General features: G+C 35.5%; 1 protein-coding gene across 1 annotated transcript in view; it reads left to right on the forward strand.

The window, feature by feature from the left end:
• SCN2A (sodium voltage-gated channel alpha subunit 2) overlaps nucleotides 1-19,189 on the forward strand; it is a 164,072-nt gene that overhangs the window by 111,242 nt on the left and 33,641 nt on the right. The window contains exons 15-17 of the mRNA XM_001100368.5: nucleotides 1,883-2,056; nucleotides 4,350-4,706; nucleotides 12,530-13,009. Coding sequence (XP_001100368.1) covers nucleotides 1,883-2,056; nucleotides 4,350-4,706; nucleotides 12,530-13,009 — 1,011 coding nt within the window. The remainder of the gene's footprint in view (nucleotides 1-1,882; nucleotides 2,057-4,349; nucleotides 4,707-12,529; nucleotides 13,010-19,189) is intronic.

Below are 19,189 nucleotides of genomic sequence, written 5' to 3' on the forward strand. Positions count from 1 at the left end.
GAAGAGAAGCAAAACTGTGGAGAAAAAGCAGTAAGGTGAATTTTTGACCTGTTGAATTTGAGATGCCTGGAAGACAGTCTTTCGAATGTAGGTATTGAATAGGCAGGTGGGTACGTGTTTCTAGAGATTAGGAGGTATGCTTGAACAGAAAAATAGATTTTGAAATGTAAACTATTATAAAAATGTAACTTGTTATAAAAGGAAAATTAAAGTGGGGTCTAGACAGAGAGAATTCTGAATAAATCCAGTATCGAATGATTTGTTAGAGGAAGAAAATCAGGTGAGTAGCATCCAGGGAGGTGTGGATCACAGGAGCCAAGGACAGAAAATATTTCAGTGAAGAAGGAACCAAAAACAATGCCCAAAACTTCTAAAAGGGCAAGCGAGCAAGATAATTGTTTAAAATTTTTCATTTGGATTTATTAGTGATGTCAGTCTTGTTGGTGAAGTTTGTTAAAGCCATTTGGTGGATCGTGGAGTAAGTTAAAGAAGTGGAACTAGCAAGTGCAGACAAGTATGCAATCTTTGAAAGAAATCTGGCCATAAGGAAAGGATAGATGGTGGCAGATGGAAGGGGAAATAGAGTGCAAGGAGAGATTCTCTGATGACAGTGGTGATATTTTTAAGGAAGAGAAGGACTCGGTGTCTGTTACTTTCTATAAAAAAATAAAAATAAAAAATAAAAAACCCAAAACTCAAAAAACAAAACAAAACAAAAAAAACAGGAAGTAGCTAGTAGTAGAAAAGTTGGTTAACTGAGAATGAATTCCTTGCAAAGTCCAAAGGAAAACACATAACACAATTTGAGAGATTAGCTCAAAACAGGGGCACTTCTTTCATTTTAACAAGAAGAGAAAGGCAAAGCACAGTTATGGTTGTAAATAGTCTGGTAGATAAAGGGAAACATAAAGTTCAGGCTGGCTGATTTTCATCACTTCTAAGAAGCTGAAGTACTGAGACTATGCTTCTCAGATGAGAAGGCATAAGGAAAAATGGCTGAGGTTATGTGCAGAAGAGAGAGTTTGAAATAGTTGTAGATAATAGAAATGCAGAAAGGAAAATACTGCTTCCCTTTGGCCAGCAAAAGGACATTTTTTGTAAGAGTTCTTACTATCTGTAGAGCTAGCCATGAGCATGTTTATTACAGCTTACATGACATCTCCTTAGCACCAGTCTCACCTGCAGGGCCAGGGGAGGGGACCAATCCACTGGGCTTGGTGATGGAAGCCTGCACTGTCAGGTAATCATTTGGTAAGTTTTTGGAGAGCTAGAAAGATCAGAGACAGAGACAAACAATTGATCACAATGAGCAAGTTGCACCTTTCATATGAAAATAATATTAATTTTATTGACTTAATCTATGTACTCTTTATCATTTGATAAACATTATATATGGTGAACAATTATTGATTTTTTTTTTTTTTTTTGAGACGGAGTCTTGCTGTGTCACCCAGGCTGGAGTGCAGTGGCCGGATCTCAGCTCATTGCAAGCTCCGCCTCCCGGGTTTTTACGCCATTCTCCTGCCTCAGCCTCCCGAGTAGCTGGGACTACAGGCGCCCACCACCTCGCCCGGCTAGTTTTTTGTATTTTTTAGTAGAGACGGGGTTTCACCGTGTTAGCCAGGATGGTCTCGAACTCCTGACGTCGTGATCCGCCCGTCTCGGCCTCCCAAAGTGCTGGGATTACAGGCTTGAGCCACGGCGCCCGGCCATAATTATTGATTTGAGTGCAAAGCATTTGTGGATACCAAGTTGTTGGACCTAAACCAATTTTTAAAAATCAGAATTTAATTTATATTTGTGGGGAGTAAATTAAGTTGCTCAATAATTATTTGTGTTTCAAGAGTATTTGCTCATATAATGAACTACACTTCTCATTTAGGTCTTCACGGGGATCTTCACAGCAGAAATGTTTCTGAAGATAATTGCCATGGATCCATATTATTACTTCCAAGAAGGCTGGAATATTTTTGATGGTTTTATTGTGAGCCTTAGTTTAATGGAACTTGGTCTGGCAAATGTGGAAGGATTGTCTGTTCTCCGATCATTCCGGCTGGTAAATTAACTGGGAGTGTTCATAAAATGTACTTTGTAACTAATTAGTCTTCATTCTCATCTAGTAATAATGGCAAGATTTCCCATCATTATAATATTATTTGAATACACTTCTAAAACAAATTGGATTGCCATACCACCAGATAGTAGTTGTTTCTTCATCATAGGTTTAATAAAGTTCACTTAAATGAATAGTCTACACTTCTCTTCTTAGTTATTGAATGGAAGACTAATAGAGAGGAGGAAAAAGGGAGTCACAGATAAACTCAAATCACAATTAAACAACACCATAGTCAAGTCTCAGTTATCTGAGGTTTGCGTAACTGTGTACAAAGCTTCCTTGGGACCTAGGATGAGCTCCCCTTTCTGCCAGAGACAAAGGAATTATGGAATTGTTCATTGCTCACCTTGTCCCTGTAGAGGAAAGAGTTAAGACAGGGGACAGTGTACAAAAGAGAAGGATAAGCAAACAGAGCTCCCCATATGACTGCTGCCACATCAGAAAATCACCAAATCTACTCTTTGAGAGAGTTAACTGTACTATATTTTGTTAATTTTAAAGAAAGTATCTTTCTTTGATCTTTTGTAAAAACTATTAGATTTTAAAATTCAGAGATAAAATATCACGTGACATATTTCCAGTGAAAGTTTGATATGTTTTATTATACTATTACTTTCAGTGGGCTCTAACTTTTGTGATTTATTTTCAAATAACACAGGCTGTACATGATTACTAAGGACATGTTCCTATTGATGATTTACCTTAATAGTGATTAGGCTGAAGCCTTTTTCATGAAATCTGTTTACAATTTCCCTTGCTGCTTTCAACGTTCAAATTTAAATTGTAATCCTTAGAACTATATTTCCTTCCCTAATCCTCAAAGGTAGTTAGGAATCTAATTTGAAACTAGAAGGATGCAAAAAACAGAACAAAAATTTAAAATGATAAAACAAGTAATATGGGCAAGAACTTAAAAAAAGATTTAGTAAACTTTCATGAAAATGTGATGCAGTTAAGGGAAACAGGAAGCATAGTATCATTAGAATCTTACTTAGTGTGCCAGGCTCTTTTGCATAAATTATTCTCTGGAATAAATTAAATACTTTGGTGCATGTATTTACTCCTTTGGGTCACTCTGATGCCATTAAATAATGCACTATTCTCATCCTGACATTTACTGAAGCATCAGAAATAAAATGCTGCTACTGTTTAACCATAAATGGTACTTTAGTGAACTCTAAAGCTAATACAACCAATATGTCAAACACAATGAGAAAGACATTTACACACTACACTGAATTAAGCCTTTGAAGACAAAAAGATTAAAAAGAAGCTTAGCTTTTTACTTAAGTTTAAATACTTTTGTATTTGAATATAATACATGTTTAAAATATAGCCTAAAGTTACAGCAAGCTAAAAATATAGCTAGATTAAACCAATCAAAAGACAAAGAAATTAGCTGATTTCTGCTTCTACTTTGTGTAACTTAAGTGTTGATATTATTTTCACTTGTGCATTTCAGCATGATATTTAAAGTACACTGAAAACTATATCTGCTTTGGCCTTTTAAAAATAATGAGAGTTTCTGGCCGGGCGCGGTGGCTCAAGCCTGTAATCCCAGCACTTTGGGAGGCCGAGACGGGTGGATCACGAGGTCAGGAGATCGAGACCATCCTGGCTAACAAGGTGAAACCCCGTCTCTACTAAAAAAAATACAAAAAGCTAGCCAGGCAAGGTGGTGGGCGCCTGTAGTTCCAGCTACTCGGGAGGCTGAGGCAGGAGAATGGCGTAAACCCAGGGGGCGGAGCTTGCAGTGAGCTGAGATCCGGCCACTGCCCTCCAGACTGGGCGACAGAACGAGACTCCGTCTCAAAAAAACAAAACAAAACAAACAAACAAACAAAAAATAATGAGAGTTTCTACTTCTCTGAAACTGGATCTCTGCTAATTAACCACCATCAATCTTAAATATCTTAATTCCTTAAGGAGAAACAAAGGTGTATTTTACATATGCTTATGTAGGATACTTGAAAATTTGGTGTATCTTGTTAAACTGCCAATTTAAAAATATATATAATTTAATTATTTCATTTACAGTGTGGACCATTTCAAAATGAAAAAGAGAACCCTCTATGATAGCAAGTCACTGCTATAGTTGTTAGTAATCGTTTGACAAATAAATAATTCATTACTCTATAATTGAGACAGTTACCTGTACATTTGCCCTGTTAATAAAATTACAGATATTTTTAGAAATGCAGGGCATTAATGCTGTTCTTGCTTTTATTTCCAGCTCCGAGTTTTCAAGTTGGCAAAGTCTTGGCCAACTCTAAATATGCTAATAAAGATCATTGGCAATTCTGTGGGGGCTCTAGGAAACCTCACCTTGGTGTTGGCCATCATCGTCTTCATTTTTGCTGTGGTCGGCATGCAGCTCTTTGGTAAGAGCTACAAAGAATGTGTCTGCAAGATTTCCAATGACTGTGAACTCCCACGCTGGCACATGCATGACTTCTTCCACTCCTTCCTGATCGTGTTCCGAGTGCTGTGTGGAGAGTGGATAGAGACCATGTGGGACTGTATGGAGGTCGCTGGCCAAACCATGTGCCTTACTGTCTTCATGATGGTCATGGTGATTGGAAATCTAGTGGTATGTAGCAAAAACATTTTCCTCATTTTCATTAAAAGATAATGTAACCATAAAAAAGTGTGTTCAACTGAAGAATATTTTGTATTTTTTAAATCAAGGCCATTTCCTATTGTCTATTACTCATGAGAGCCATGTGTAGTTTAGACCATTGTAATCCACACAAACCCTTAAACTACCTTTTGAACCAGTTGTTCTTTCTTTCATTATCCTTCTTGCTACATGGAGAGAAACATTTCTGTTATTTATCTTTCAGTTCCTGTACTAAAGCATGGAAGTGTTACTTAGAACACTCATTTTATTTATAAGTACTAGCAATAACACGTGAAAATGTTTCAGATTTGGTTTTCTACAAATTTAAAAATTAGTAACAATCTCAGTTTATTAAAAGCTCATGGGGTTTTTGGTGCCTAGAAACTATAGTATGAGCAAGTAACATTGACTCAAAAACATTGTCATTTCTGCATAAAATTAACCATGCCCAACACCATACATATTTAGGATAGTTAGCTCTTCTTGTTGCACTGATCCCTTTACCATTATGTAATGTCTTTCTTTGTCTTTTTTTAACCTTTGTTGGTTTAAACTCTGTTTTATCAAAGATTAGGATTGCAAACCCTGCTTTTTTTTTTTTTACTTTCCATTTGCTTGGTAAATATTCCTCCATCCCTTTATTTTGCGCCTATGTGTGTCTTTGCATGTGAGATGGGTTAAAGCACATCTATGGGTTTTGACTCTTTATCCAATTTGCCAGTCTGTGTCTTTTAATTGGGGCATTTAGCCCATTTACACTTAAGGTTAATATTGTAATGTGTGAATTTGACCCGGTCATTATGATGCTAGCTGGTTATTTTGCTCATTAGTTGCTGTGGTTTCTTTATAGTGTTGATGATCTTAACAATTTGGTATGTTTTTGCAGTGGCCAGTCCTGGTTTTTCCTTTCCATGGTTAGTGCTTCCTTCAAGAGCTCTTATAAGGCAGGCCTGGTGGTGGCAAACTCTCTCAGCATTTGCTTGTCTGTAAATGATTTTATTTCTCCTTTATTTATGAAGCTTAGTTTGGCTGGATGTGAAATTCTGGGTTGAAAATTATTTTCTTTAAGAATGTTTAATATTGGCCCCAACTCTCTTCTGGCTTGTAGAGTTTCTGCCTAGATCCACTGCTAGTCTGGTGGGCTTCCCTTTGTGGGTAACCTGACTTTTCTCTCTGGCTGCCCTTAACATTTTTTCCTTCATTTCAACCTTGATGAATCTGACAATTACATGTCTTGGGGTTGCTTTTCTTAAGGATTATCTTTGTGGTGTTCTCTGTATTTCCTGAATTTGAATGTTGGCCTGTCTTGCTAGGTTGGGGAAGTTCTCCTGGATAATATCCTGAAGAGTGTATTCCAACTTGGTTCCATTCTCCCCATCACTTTCAGGTACACCAATCAAGCTTAGGTTTGGTCTTTTCACATAGTCCCTTATTTCTTGGAGACTTTGTTCCTTTTCATTCTTTTTTCTTTTATCTTGTCTTCATGCGTTACAAAAATTAGCTCAAGATGGATTAAAGACTTAAATGTTAGACCTAGAAGAAAACCTAGGCAATACCATTCAGGACATAAGCACGGGCAAAGACTTCATGACTAAAACACCAAAAGCAATAGCAACAAAAGCCAAAATTGACAAATGGGATCTAATTAAACTAAAGAGCTTCTGCATAGCAAAAGAAACTATCAACAGACTGAATAGGCAACCTACAGAATGGGAGAAAATTTTTGCAATCTATTCATCTGATATCCAGAATCTACAAGGAACTTAAGTTTACAAGAAAAAAACAACCCCATCAAAAAGTCGGCAATGGATATGAACAGACACTTCTCAGAAGAAGACATTTATGTGGCAAAAAAAAATACGAAAAAAAGCTCATCATCACTGATCATTAGAGAAATGCAAATCAAAACCACAATGAGATACCATCTCATGCCAGTTAGAATGGTGATCATTAAAAAGTCAAGAAACAACAGATGCTGGGGAGATTGTGGAGAAATAGGAACACTTTAACAGTGTTGGTGGGAGTGTAAATTAGTTCAACCATTGTGGAAGACAGTGTGGCAATTCCTCAAGGATCTAGAACCAGAAATATCATTTGATCCAGGAATCTCATTACTGGGTATACACCCTAAGGATTATAAATCATTCTACTATAAAGATGCATGCACATGTATGCTTATTGCAGCACTATTCATGATAGCAAAGATTTGGAACCAACCCAAATGCCCATCAATGATAGACTGGATAAACAAAATGTGACACATACACACCATGAAATACTATGCAGCCGTAAAGAAGAATGAGTTCATGTCCTTTGCAGGGACATGGATAAAGCTGAAAACCATCATTCTCAGCAAACTAACACAGGAACAGAACCAAACACCATACGTTCTCACTCATAAGTGGGAGTTGAACCTCTTATGAGGTTCAACTCATAACCTGGACACAGGGAGGAGAACATCACACACTGAGACCTGTCGGGGGTTGGGGGGCTAGGGGAGGGAGAGCATTAGGAGAAATACCTAATGGAAATTACGGGTTGATGGGTGCAGCAAACCACCATGGCAAGTGTGTACGTATGTAACAAATCTGCATGTAATGCACATGTATCCCAGAACTTAAAGTATAATAATAATTTTAAAAAAATTAACCATGCTCAACACCAGTGTCCTGAATCGTGAAGGCATGGAGAAGATGAGAAGGCATGGGAAGATAAATATAACAAAGTGATATAGCATGTACTCAAATAGAATTAAAAATAGGAAGTAACTAATATGTGTTCAAAAATATGAAAACAAAGTGCTATATGCCAAGTTTACAAAATGGGAACCTTGCTTTACAATAGGAAGGTTGATCAGGGAAGTCTTTGTCAAAGAGTTTGGACCTAAAATATATTTAACTGAGATGTAAAATTTAGCTTGGTAGGAAGAAAGATCATCCCAAACAAGGAAACAAGGTACCTGGTGACTGAGGACAGAGGACAGGAGACTCTGAAAAGTATCAGGCTCTTATGCTTTAAATATGAAGTAATTACACTGAATTGCTTAATTAGAACCCAAACTAATGGAATAGAAAAATGACTACTACAACAAGTAATTTAATGTATATACTGTTGCCAGGCTCAGTGGCTCATGCCTGTAATCCCAGCACTTTGGGAGACTGAAGTGGGCAGTTCACTTGAGGACAGGAGTTCGAGACCAGCCTGACCAACATGGCAAAACCCCGTCTCTACTAGAAATACAAAAATTAGCCAGGTGTGATGATGCACACCTGTAATCCCAGCTACTTGGGAAGCTGAGGCACGAGAATTACTTGAGCCTGAGAGGCAGAGTTTGCAGTGAGCCGAGATTGTGCCACCGTATTCCAACCTGGGTGAAAGAGCGAGACTTTGTTGCAAAAAAAAAAAAAAAAAAAAAGAAAAGAAAAAGAAAAAAAGCATATACTCTTTAGACATGATTTCCTTTCATATAAAAGTAACCTCAAGTCCCCAAAGATAGAGAAAGGGCAAGGGAAAAAGGCAAAGTATTATTTTATTTTTATTCATTACCAGATTTCAGCCTCTGCAGCATTACTTTTGATGATTCTGATCTACTTTCAAAGTAACAAGAAACATGAACAGTGTACAATCTAGAATTATAAACAGTGACTTAAAACAATAAACACTGATTATTTCACCGTTTCTGTGGGTCAGGATTTTGGGAATAAGTTAGCTGAGTGGTTCTGGTTCAGGGTCAATCACAAAGTTGCTGTCAAGATGTTAGCTGAGGTTACAGTTTTCTTGACTGGGGCTGGAGGATTAGCTTCTAAGGCGGCTCAATCTCATGGTTATTGGAAGGAGGTTTCAGTTCCTTTTTGGCGATTAGTTGAAGGTCTGATTTTTTCTCTACAGGACCTTTCCCATATGATTGTTGAGTATGCTTATGATATGGCAGGTGGCTTCTTCCAGGGAAGGTGATGTAAGAGAGAAGGCAAGGAGAAAATCCTCTTTATATTCTACTCTTGAAAGTCACCCTTCACCACTTCTCCAATATTGTATTCATTAGAAGCTAGTCACTAAGAAGAGCTCAAGCTACTATAATCCCCAAGCAACTTTAAAATGTTCGCTTTCAGAAAAGTGTAAGATCACATAGAACAGAAAGTGTCATAGGGTTACATAGAACAGAAACAAAGAAAAGATAATATAATTATGTTATAGATTTGATTTCATTTTCTCTGTAGGTATATTTGGTATATGTTGGAAGAAGAAAAGAAAAGGCAGAGAAAATAATCCTTTATGACAACAATAATTGATCAGACAGCAATGGGGAATTCAGAAAGAAAGTTTGGGACCAGATTGGGTAGAATTTAATTTATGAAAAGGCTGACTGTGCATAATAAAATGTATTTTCCTTTAGGCAATTCAAAGCTACAGATGGTTTTTTATCAAGAAAGTGATAATGAACCAGTGATATTATTTTGGAAATGTATGTAGCAGGAGAATGCAGAGTAGTTTTAAAAGAGGATAAAACTCAGCCTACCACATGTTGTCTATTAGTTTACTGAAATTAACATACCTCTCTAATGTATAATTGTACAGAGAATTGAAGTTGAAAAGAGTTTCAGGAAATATCAAGTATCTATACTTATGGATGAAATCAGTATTAATTTAGATTGTGATATGTGCATAAAAAGATACCATTTATAAAAGAATCATTTCCATCTACTGGTGTAAATTTAATTTTTGTTCTTTTAAGAGAGAAAAATTTTCTTTTTGACTGTCAGTTAAAACAATTTCTTCATCTTGTGATAACCTAGATATGTTTCTGGAGTAGCTGAGGTAGTAATATCTATCATGTTTACCACTACTAAGGAAATATGCTTATATAACATTTGCTTAAGACTGAATCAACTTGATGTATTCACTCCTTACTACAATTCTTCCTTCCTATTCTCACTGGAAAAAGGGGAAAGGTATCCCAAAGGCAAGCTGGCATACCTTCATCTTAACACACGTGAACTATCAGATGGGGCTCCACCCAGATAGAAGTGGTAGTCACAGTACATGTGACTGCCAGTCTAGTCTACAGACAAGACAGAGCTGGGACCACTAACTACTGTTTCCCAGACCAGGATTTTTATGAGCCATTCTTAGTTTCCAGACACGATGGCGAGAGACCCTTCAAAGGTTGAAGATAGGTGCTGCAGAAAGAGAATGTGACTTTCTGAAAACTGATAGTTCTAGAAGTAGAAAATAAAACCTCTCTCCCTAAGAGAAGGTGAGATAATAGCACACAGGAGGGGTGTGAAGGTTTTGGCTTCCTCTCACGAGTTGGGAATCAGGATGGAGAAACAATTAAAATATGTAATAGATTTCAGTTTTGAATTCAAAATGGTAATTATGGTAACATTTCCATTCCAAGAGGCTAATTTGAGACACATGAAAGAGTTGATTTCATTTAGTGAGCTAGCACATTTGTGAAACAGGATTCAGGATTTCCGTCCCTGAGTGAGTTTGCTGAACTCTGTTTTCTTAAATTGTCATGGATCACACCAAACACCTGTGCCAGTTGTTATGCACATACCCTTCAGTAACAAAGGAAGTCTAGAAAAAGAGATTAACTTGACTCACACAAATATTCTAGGAAAATAAAGTAAATAGAAAGATAGTGCTGTGGAGGATAAGTTGGATAATAGTAACAGTGATAACAGCTAAACTTTCTCAAAGGTTCACTATGTGCCAGGAACTGCGCTGAATGCCACATGAATTCTATCATTGAATCCTTACAACAACCTTGTAAGCTGGGCACTAGAAAAAAGATTACATTTATTTTATAGATGAGGATACTGAGATTGAGATTGGTTATGCTACTTAGTAGGTAACAGAAAATAGATTCTTACATAGCACTCGAATTCTAAAATATGTGCTCCTCTATGTCAAGTAATCTGTAGAACTAAGATAAACATGCTGATGAAAGTTAGTGTCTAGTGGGTATTAATAAACACAGTTTCAACACTGTGTCACCATGTGCAGATTGGCTGCTTTAAGAAAAAACAGTTGATAGAAAAATGAGAATATAGCAAGAGTGTAGAATCCTTTTTATTGAAGTTTTACTTAAAAAGTTTCGTAAGATTCTACTTTTATACTACAGGTTGAGCATCCCTAATCGGAAAATTTGAAATCCAAAATGCTCCAAAGTTCAAAGCTTTTGAGCACCAACATGATATTACAAGAGGAAAATTCTACACCTGGCCTCTTGTGATGAATCACAGTTAAACCACAGTCAAAATGTTGTTTCCTGAACAAAATTATTAAAAATATTATATAAAATTACCTTCAGGCTATGTGTATAAGATGTGTACGAAACTTAAATGAATTTTATGTTTACACATGTGTCTCATTCTCAAGATATGTCATTATGTACACGCAAATATTTTAAAATTTAAAATCCAAAACACTTCTGGTCCCGAGCATTTCAAATAAGGGATATGCAACTTGTATTTACTTTGTGCATTTGCCCCCCTTTACTGCTATATCCTTCTTTTGTTCTGTATGTTCTGTATGCTTAAATATCAGGGATTCATTGATATTATCAATAAAATCCAGAAAAAATATTCTATGACTCAGTCTTGTATCCCTGAGAAAGTCTGATTTCTTCGTAAGTTCTCTTGTTTTTTTTTTTTTTTTCCACAGTAGTGGGTTTAATGTCACGAATCTTTTCACTCATTCATACTGGTGAAGCCTATTTTTAAAGACCCAATTTGCAGACTGATTATTGTCCCTATTCATGGCAATACTTCAACTCCACAATCTTTAATTCAACAATAACATCATAATTATTGTATAATAACCATTTTATAGTAGTTCCTACTATTGTATAATTATAGTAGCCATAATTGTCTTAATAAAAATTGGGACTTTTCATCCAGCAATAAATACATTTTTGTCTGATTTGTCCAGTTATCTAGGTACAGAAAATGGTACAAAGGCACAAAAATAAAATCATATTTAAATATATTGGGATAATTGTTGATTTTAGGAATAAATTATCAGTGTTTCAGGAAATCCAAATTACATAGTCAAAATAGCGTCTGTATTAGGCCATTCTTGCATTGCTACAGATAAATACCTGAGACTGGGTAATTTATAAAGAAAAAAGATTTAATTAGCTCATGGTTCTGCAGGGAGCATGTTACTGGTCCCTGCTTGGCTTCTGGTGAAGTCTCACAGAGTTTTCAATCATGTCAGAAGGCAAATTGGAGCAGGCATTTCACATGACGAAAGCAGGAACAAGCAAGAGAGAGCGTGGGGAGGAGGCACTACAAACGTTTAAATAACAACATCTCATGAGAACTCACTGACATGCGCACAGCACCAAGGCATGAGGGATCTGCCCCCGTGATCCAAACACCTCCCACCAGGTCCCACGTCTAGTGCTGGGGATTACACTTCCACATGAGATTTGGGAGGGGACAAATGTCCAAAATGTATCAGCATCCCAAATAAAAGGGTTTTTTTTTTCACTATACAATTGTCTATATTTATCTTTTGGAACCGAGCTTAATATAAATGTTTCATTTAGCAATGATTTCATTATTTTCTGCAATGACTAAAAAGCAAATAGTGATAATAGTATTATTTTATGTTGACCAAGTATTTTTTATTTCATTCACTTTTTTGCAGAATTTTTATCATGAATTAGCAGAAATATGTATTAGAATAAAATAAGGTGTCAAGAACAATTTTAGAAAACTAATTGTTGAAAGCAATTGAAGCAAAAGAATGTTTTCATCACCTGTTTTCCTACTATGTTTCAGGTTCTGAACCTCTTCTTGGCCTTGCTTTTGAGTTCCTTCAGTTCTGACAATCTGGCTGCCACTGATGATGATAACGAAATGAATAATCTCCAGATTGCTGTGGGAAGGATGCAGAAAGGAATCGATTTTGTTAAAAGAAAAATACGTGAATTTATTCAGAAAGCCTTTGTTAGGAAACAGAAAGCTTTAGATGAAATTAAACCTCTTGAAGATCTAAATAATAAAAAAGACAGCTGTATTTCCAACCATACCACTATAGAAATAGGCAAAGACCTCAATTATCTCAAAGACGGAAATGGAACTACTAGTGGCATAGGCAGCAGTGTAGAAAAATATGTCGTGGATGAAAGTGATTACATGTCATTTATAAACAACCCTAGCCTCACTGTGACGGTACCAATTGCTGTTGGAGAATCTGATTTTGAAAATTTAAATACTGAAGAATTCAGCAGCGAGTCAGATATGGAGGAAAGCAAAGAGGTAAAAATGTTTAAATAAGGAGATATTTTGGTGTTATATATTTCGGTTGTTTAAAATTATCAGGTATTTTTAAATTGTATGTTTCCTTCCTGTTAAGAAAATAGAAAATATCTGTCTAGCAATACATTTTCCATGGCAAAATTGGTAATAAATAAATTAGTGATAGATTAAAATAGAGCTAGAGAAACAATATGCTGACTCATATTTCAAATACTCACATTTTGAATTCTTGATAGTATTCTTGATATGAATTTTTCAGTATTTAAAAATAATTTTACATTTCTGAAAATGCCTCCATTTCTCCACTTTCTTCCTTATAATTTGGCCACAACAGTGGTTTTTGTATGTACTGGAAAAATACCTGATGAGAGGGTAGTTACAATTCTCATCTTGTTATGTTCTTAGTTCTTATGAAATGCTTCATAAAATAGTATTGTATTTAGTTTGCACAGACATATTTACTCAAGGAAGACCTAATTGGGATCTTGGCTTGATATTTATATACAGTTTATCTTTCCCGAAGTCAGTCATTTTTTTGAAGAGAAGGTATTGATGAGGAATCACACTAAAAACATATTTAACCCTACTGAGCTCAGTGTTCGCCATTTAAAGAAACAAAAATATTTCATACATTATAGAATGTAAAATTCTGAATTTACCAACTCAGTAAGTCCTGGTACCTTAATGTATTCTTTGATTTACAAGAAAGGTATGAGCAACAGAATATATTTTTTGTTTTGTTTGTTATTAACCTGTAGCTCAACAAGTACAGAGTTGGAGGTAAAGAGAGGAATTTAAAACCTTAATAGTTAATTGCTTATGCAAAAATGAAGACAAGATTTCCAGTGATTAAAGCTTGCACTAACAAACAAAAATAACAAGGAAAAACAAAGATTTGTTCCTTCCTCATACGAATTGTTTGGCAAGGAAGATAAAAGTTTCTACTCCTGATGTTGGGAAAGAAAGAATGATGACATAGGAGAGTTTGGGCACTGAAAGGTAAAATTTAGGTAGCACAACATGGTCCTGATAATTAACAATCAGCTAAAATTATGAGGAAAAATATAATTATAAAAAAAAGAAAAAAGGTGGGTGGATCATGAGGTCAGGTGTTCGAGACCAGTGAGGCCAACATGGTGAAACTCTGTCTCTACTAAAGATTCAAAAAATTAGCCAGATGTGGTGGCATGCACCTGTAAGCCCAGCTACTCAGGAGGCTGAGGCAGGAGAATCGCTTGAACTCAGGAGGCAGAGTTGCAGTGAGCCGAAATTATGCCATTGCACTCCAGCCTGGGTTACAGGATGAGACTCTGCCTCAAAAAAAAAAAAAAAAAAAAAAAAAAAAAAGAACTAGATATTTCACAAAGTGTTTCTGTATTTATTTGATAAAATTACTAAAGAGTATGCTATTTTCTGCTTTTTCTTGTTTGTAAGTTCGGTAGTATTGCTGTTAGTGATTAGGTAGAGGTAGATGTTTAATGGGAGATTCAGACAATGTTTGAATGTAGGAAGGTATAAATAACAGGGACATAGCTATTGGTTTCACAAAAAATAACTGATGAGATTCAAGGGAAAAGTAATAAAACCTTCTATCCTGGGGCAAAGAATTACTTTAATTAGTTGAACTTAAATTTTTACTAACTAGATTATTGTTTGAAAGTTGAATAATATCTTAAAATCTTGTTAACAAAATTTTGAACAAGTATTGTTATAATAGTTGGGTTATGCTAGAAGGGTGGAGTGGCCCAATTTCTAATAGAGTATACTACTATTATAGAAGCTGAAGTCGGCATTTATAAAATATAATTGGGTCATTCGAATTTTAATGTAAAATTATTTTGAAATTATGCTTAATGGTGAATATTTCCCTAATAGTTAGAAAAAATCAACTTTTATTTTCACACATGTTTAGTTTTAGGCTGTCATATAAACTAAGAATGAATTATGCAGTATCAAACGTTGAAGCCATTGGCTAGTTTAATCTTTTAGCTAAGTTTGAGGATCTTCTGAGGAATGTTTAACTTGACATCCAGTCTTCTTAGCTTTAAGAGATTTTAGAGCCCTGGGTTTTCCAAAAGAGCACGTATTTTGCCTTAACTTAAGCCATTATGTTTGAAATAAGAGGGAAGTCTAGTGATGTGGGCTTTAGAGTAGGGAAATCTCTTGTTTCTCTTGTTATCATTAAGCTTTTTTATTTGTTTTCTAATTAACTTAGCTCTGAATTAAATACTCTAAAATAATATTTGTGAATTCAGTATTTCAGAATTGGAGGAAGAGACCTGATCTGCCAGGTGGAAGCAGACAGAATTATTTTATTGCTTGAGTTGTGGAGTCCTTCCAATACCTTCCCAGCATACAGACTGTTACTTCAGTGTTAACGTTATTTGGAGGGGTTTTTAATTCTGGCTTTATATCAAACTTTCTAGACATAAATTTATAAAATAATAAATGATTAGGATGATAGCCATGAAAGAGATTATGTGTAGGTTTTGATCTTTCAGAATTTTACCTGGTAGCTCTACACTAAAAAACTAGAGAATTAAAACAGTTATTGAAGAATTTCAGACACTCCCCTTTGAAATAGCATTTCTTGTCTGCCTTCTAGTCATTTTTGTCCGGTCATTTTTCTATCTGGGGGACAGGATTACATTGTTAAATATCACAGAGTAGTAGGAAACATCATGAGACGTACTGCCAATCCTTTCTAAATTAATTTTTTAATTAAAGAAAAAATGAGGCATTTTTTTCTGGAATGTCTAAATGAATTTTTTTATAAGGCAGACTGAGTAGACTCAGAGGTTTTTTTGGGTGTTCACAGTAAGTCCTCTGCAATGTCTTTGCTAAATGTGTGTGATTCTTCAGTAGTTTTCTGTAGATTCTCTCTCATTTAAAATCATGTTATAATCACATATGCTTTAATTTTAATGTTATTTTGATTATATTAATGTAATTCCTTTTGTGATTTTGAATGATTGTTTTTTTCTTTTAGAGTGTTTAATAATGTGGAAGCCATGCTTGAATGACTATTTTTCGAAGTGAACTTTAGTAGTGCGATATGGTGACCTTCACCGCTTACCATTCTTACTTCTCACAGGAGTAAAATCAAGCTGGAGCCATCAAGAATGCAGCTCTGGTGTTTTTTAACCAGCCAGAGGCTCGTGCCACCACTTTTACCCAGGTTACCCAAGCAAGTTGTACATCTATAAATATAATCAGTTTCTAAATGACTTTTGACTGGCCTGCATGTTACTCAGCTACGTTCCTTGCCCTTCCATTGGCAGTAAAATAAAAACATGCACAGCTGCTATTATGCTGAGTCATATAAAGCATGGTCAGGCAAGTCTGACAACCCTAACTTAAAAAAAATGATTTAGCTGCTAATTTTCTTACATAGATTTTAACAGAAATTATATTCAATGAAAAGTAAAAGTGCATGCCTTTTTGGGTTATTTAATTTCCATTTAATGTTACAGAGTTTTGAACATATTAAGAGCCTAAAGGAGAAATGTAGGTGCTCTTTGAAAACTTGCAAAAATGTTTTTTATCCTCTGCCTTTAAAAAAATATATAGCCCAGTTACTGTACTTTCTTGACAGTTTTTTATTTAGTGTTATGTTTTTCTGAAGGGTAATCTGCAAATTAAAGCAATCCCTTATTCATGTGCAAACTTCCCAAAGGATGTTTTAATGTGATAATAATGTAAATGATTAGGAATGTCTATGTTTCAGTTGCTAGCAGCATGGGTATAATTTTTATCTGCTTCATTTTAGGGAAAATGGCATTGCTTTATTTAGCAATTGACCAAAAGTATTTTGCATTTAGAATATAATTTCTTTGAAGAGTCTGTTTATATTTATCCTTAAAACTCCTAGACTGAAAGAAAAGGATATAACGTTTTTTGTGTACCAAATAATAATAATAGTGATAATGAAAGACTTACAGATTGTATGCTCATTCTAAAAATAGATTTAGAGTCCATCTTCTTCATCTTCTTGGCTCCTCTGTGCTTTCTCTCCCCTCTGTTTTAATCAGACCTGCTGGAAAACTTTCTCACGAAGAATATTATTTAAGTTTGCCATGATCCACAAACTCCTGTATAGGAAAAGAATCAGAAACTCTTGCTCCTAGGGTGTTTTTAAAATGAAGAGACCTCCCTATCATGTGACAATAGCAATAAATGTAACATCATTCTATGGGATCCATTAGTGGACTTTCATTTCGTAATGTTGAAATCACAGTTTTATGCACAAATGTGCTAACCAAATTGCCTAACCCAATTTATTCATTTTTAAGAAATGTTAAGGCCGGGCGCGGTGGCTCAAACCTGTAATCCCAGCACTTTGGGAGGCCGAGACGGGCGGATTACGAGGTCAGGAGATAGAGACCACCTTGGCTAACCCGGTGAAACCTCGTCGCTACTGAAAAATACAAAAAACTAGCCGGGCAAGATGGCGGGCGCCTGTAGTCCCAGCTACTCCGGACACTGAGGCAGGAGAATGGCGTGAACCCGGGAGGTGGAGCTTGCAGTGAGCCGAGATCCGGCCACTGCACCACTCCAGCCTGGGTGACAGAGCGAGACTCCGTCTCAAAAAAAAAAAAAAAAAAAAAGAAATGTTAATTATTTTGTCACTTAGATACAGTTTCCTCTCCTTCTGCCAATAAAACTGTAAAACAACACTAACATAAAAATGTAGTTGGCTCTTTGGAAGAAGCAATAGTCGTGCCATTCCTGGAGCATTCTTTTATACTTTGGAACAAAATATTCCATCACTGACTCTCCAGATTCATGATCTATAATGCCTTATATATTGGAAGCATGGTATATAAAATGGGATCCAAGATGCGTAATTGTTTACAGTTAAACACAGATGCACATATACACAGGGACGACAGAGAATTACTTTTTCCTATTATGTAGTAATTCTTCAGAAAAGCATGAAATTTAGGCACTTTTGGGTAATAGCTTGTTTACTGGAAAGAGGCAAGGTTAGTTTCCTTATTCTCTGAGTATCCCATTTTGCCAATTTCTGGTTTAGAAAGATATTTGAAGCATATTATCCATCAATGTATCTAGGGGATTCCGCTGGAGTAAAGGTGGTAGAATAGAAGCTAAGAAGGAACTTTTTGGTTTATTTTCAACCCTCACATTATTGCAATTTTTGATTTCCTCGAAAAAGTTTCTGATTCTCCCTCAGGAAACATTGTCCACTTCCTAAAAGAATATACTAATTTCTAATACAAGGGTTAAACGCAGGGACAAAAATCTGTCTGGAAGGTTTGAGTAAGCAATGGTGGAATGGGTTCAACAGGCACCTGTCTGTGACTTTATCCTGGAGAATGTGTAGTCCTCATGGGAAAGTTTTCCAGTGGGATAGCAATTAAAATGGAAAAAAAATGCCCAAAATATCTTTAATATAAGAACAAAATGGGCCAAACACATGTGTCTTTGGGTCATTGGTAATCTACTGAGCAGTAGGACATCATGACATAAGAATTCCTTTTGCCATCCAAAGAAAAATATTTGAAATCCTACCATTTGTGGTTTAAAAAATGTTATAATGTATTCATTATAAACACTAAAATGACTTTCTGGATACTACAGTATACCGTGAGTAATTATTTTGATTTTACCATGTTCTTTATTGAAAAGTAACACCAGCAATTCCTGTCTGATATAAATGTGTCATTTAGGCTTTAAGCCCATTCCAAAGTAAGCAAGACCATTCTTTCCATTGTTTCAGGGTTAAGATAGTTTATGTAAAGTAACCAGAGCTCCTTAAGTACAGGTCAGCAATAGGATCCATGCAGAACAAATGATTTTTGTTCTTGGAAGCCAAAATAGTCAGATATGGGATACTTGATTTAATCTGTATTTGAACTTTTCTCTTTTTTAAGTACCAATTTTTTAATTAAATTATCTCTTTTCCCAAATTATATGCAATATCTACTAATTATATTTTCTTCAAAATGTATCTTAGCTTCATAATGAGAAATGAGTGTGCCCATGAAAAATTTAATAGGAAGTTATGTTTTCTCTTCCATTTTCTGTTGTGATTCATTATTTTTGAAAATAATTTACTTGCATTTGCTCACATTTGCTGTCTAAAGAAAAACTATTCATTTGGCACATTGATATTTAGTAGTAATTTATTATTAAAGCAGAAAGCATAACTTGGAAGTA

This window comes from Macaca mulatta, chromosome 12 (genome assembly GCF_049350105.2).
Source record: "Macaca mulatta isolate MMU2019108-1 chromosome 12, T2T-MMU8v2.0, whole genome shotgun sequence".
In the NCBI taxonomy this organism is placed as follows: domain Eukaryota; kingdom Metazoa; phylum Chordata; class Mammalia; order Primates; family Cercopithecidae; genus Macaca; species Macaca mulatta.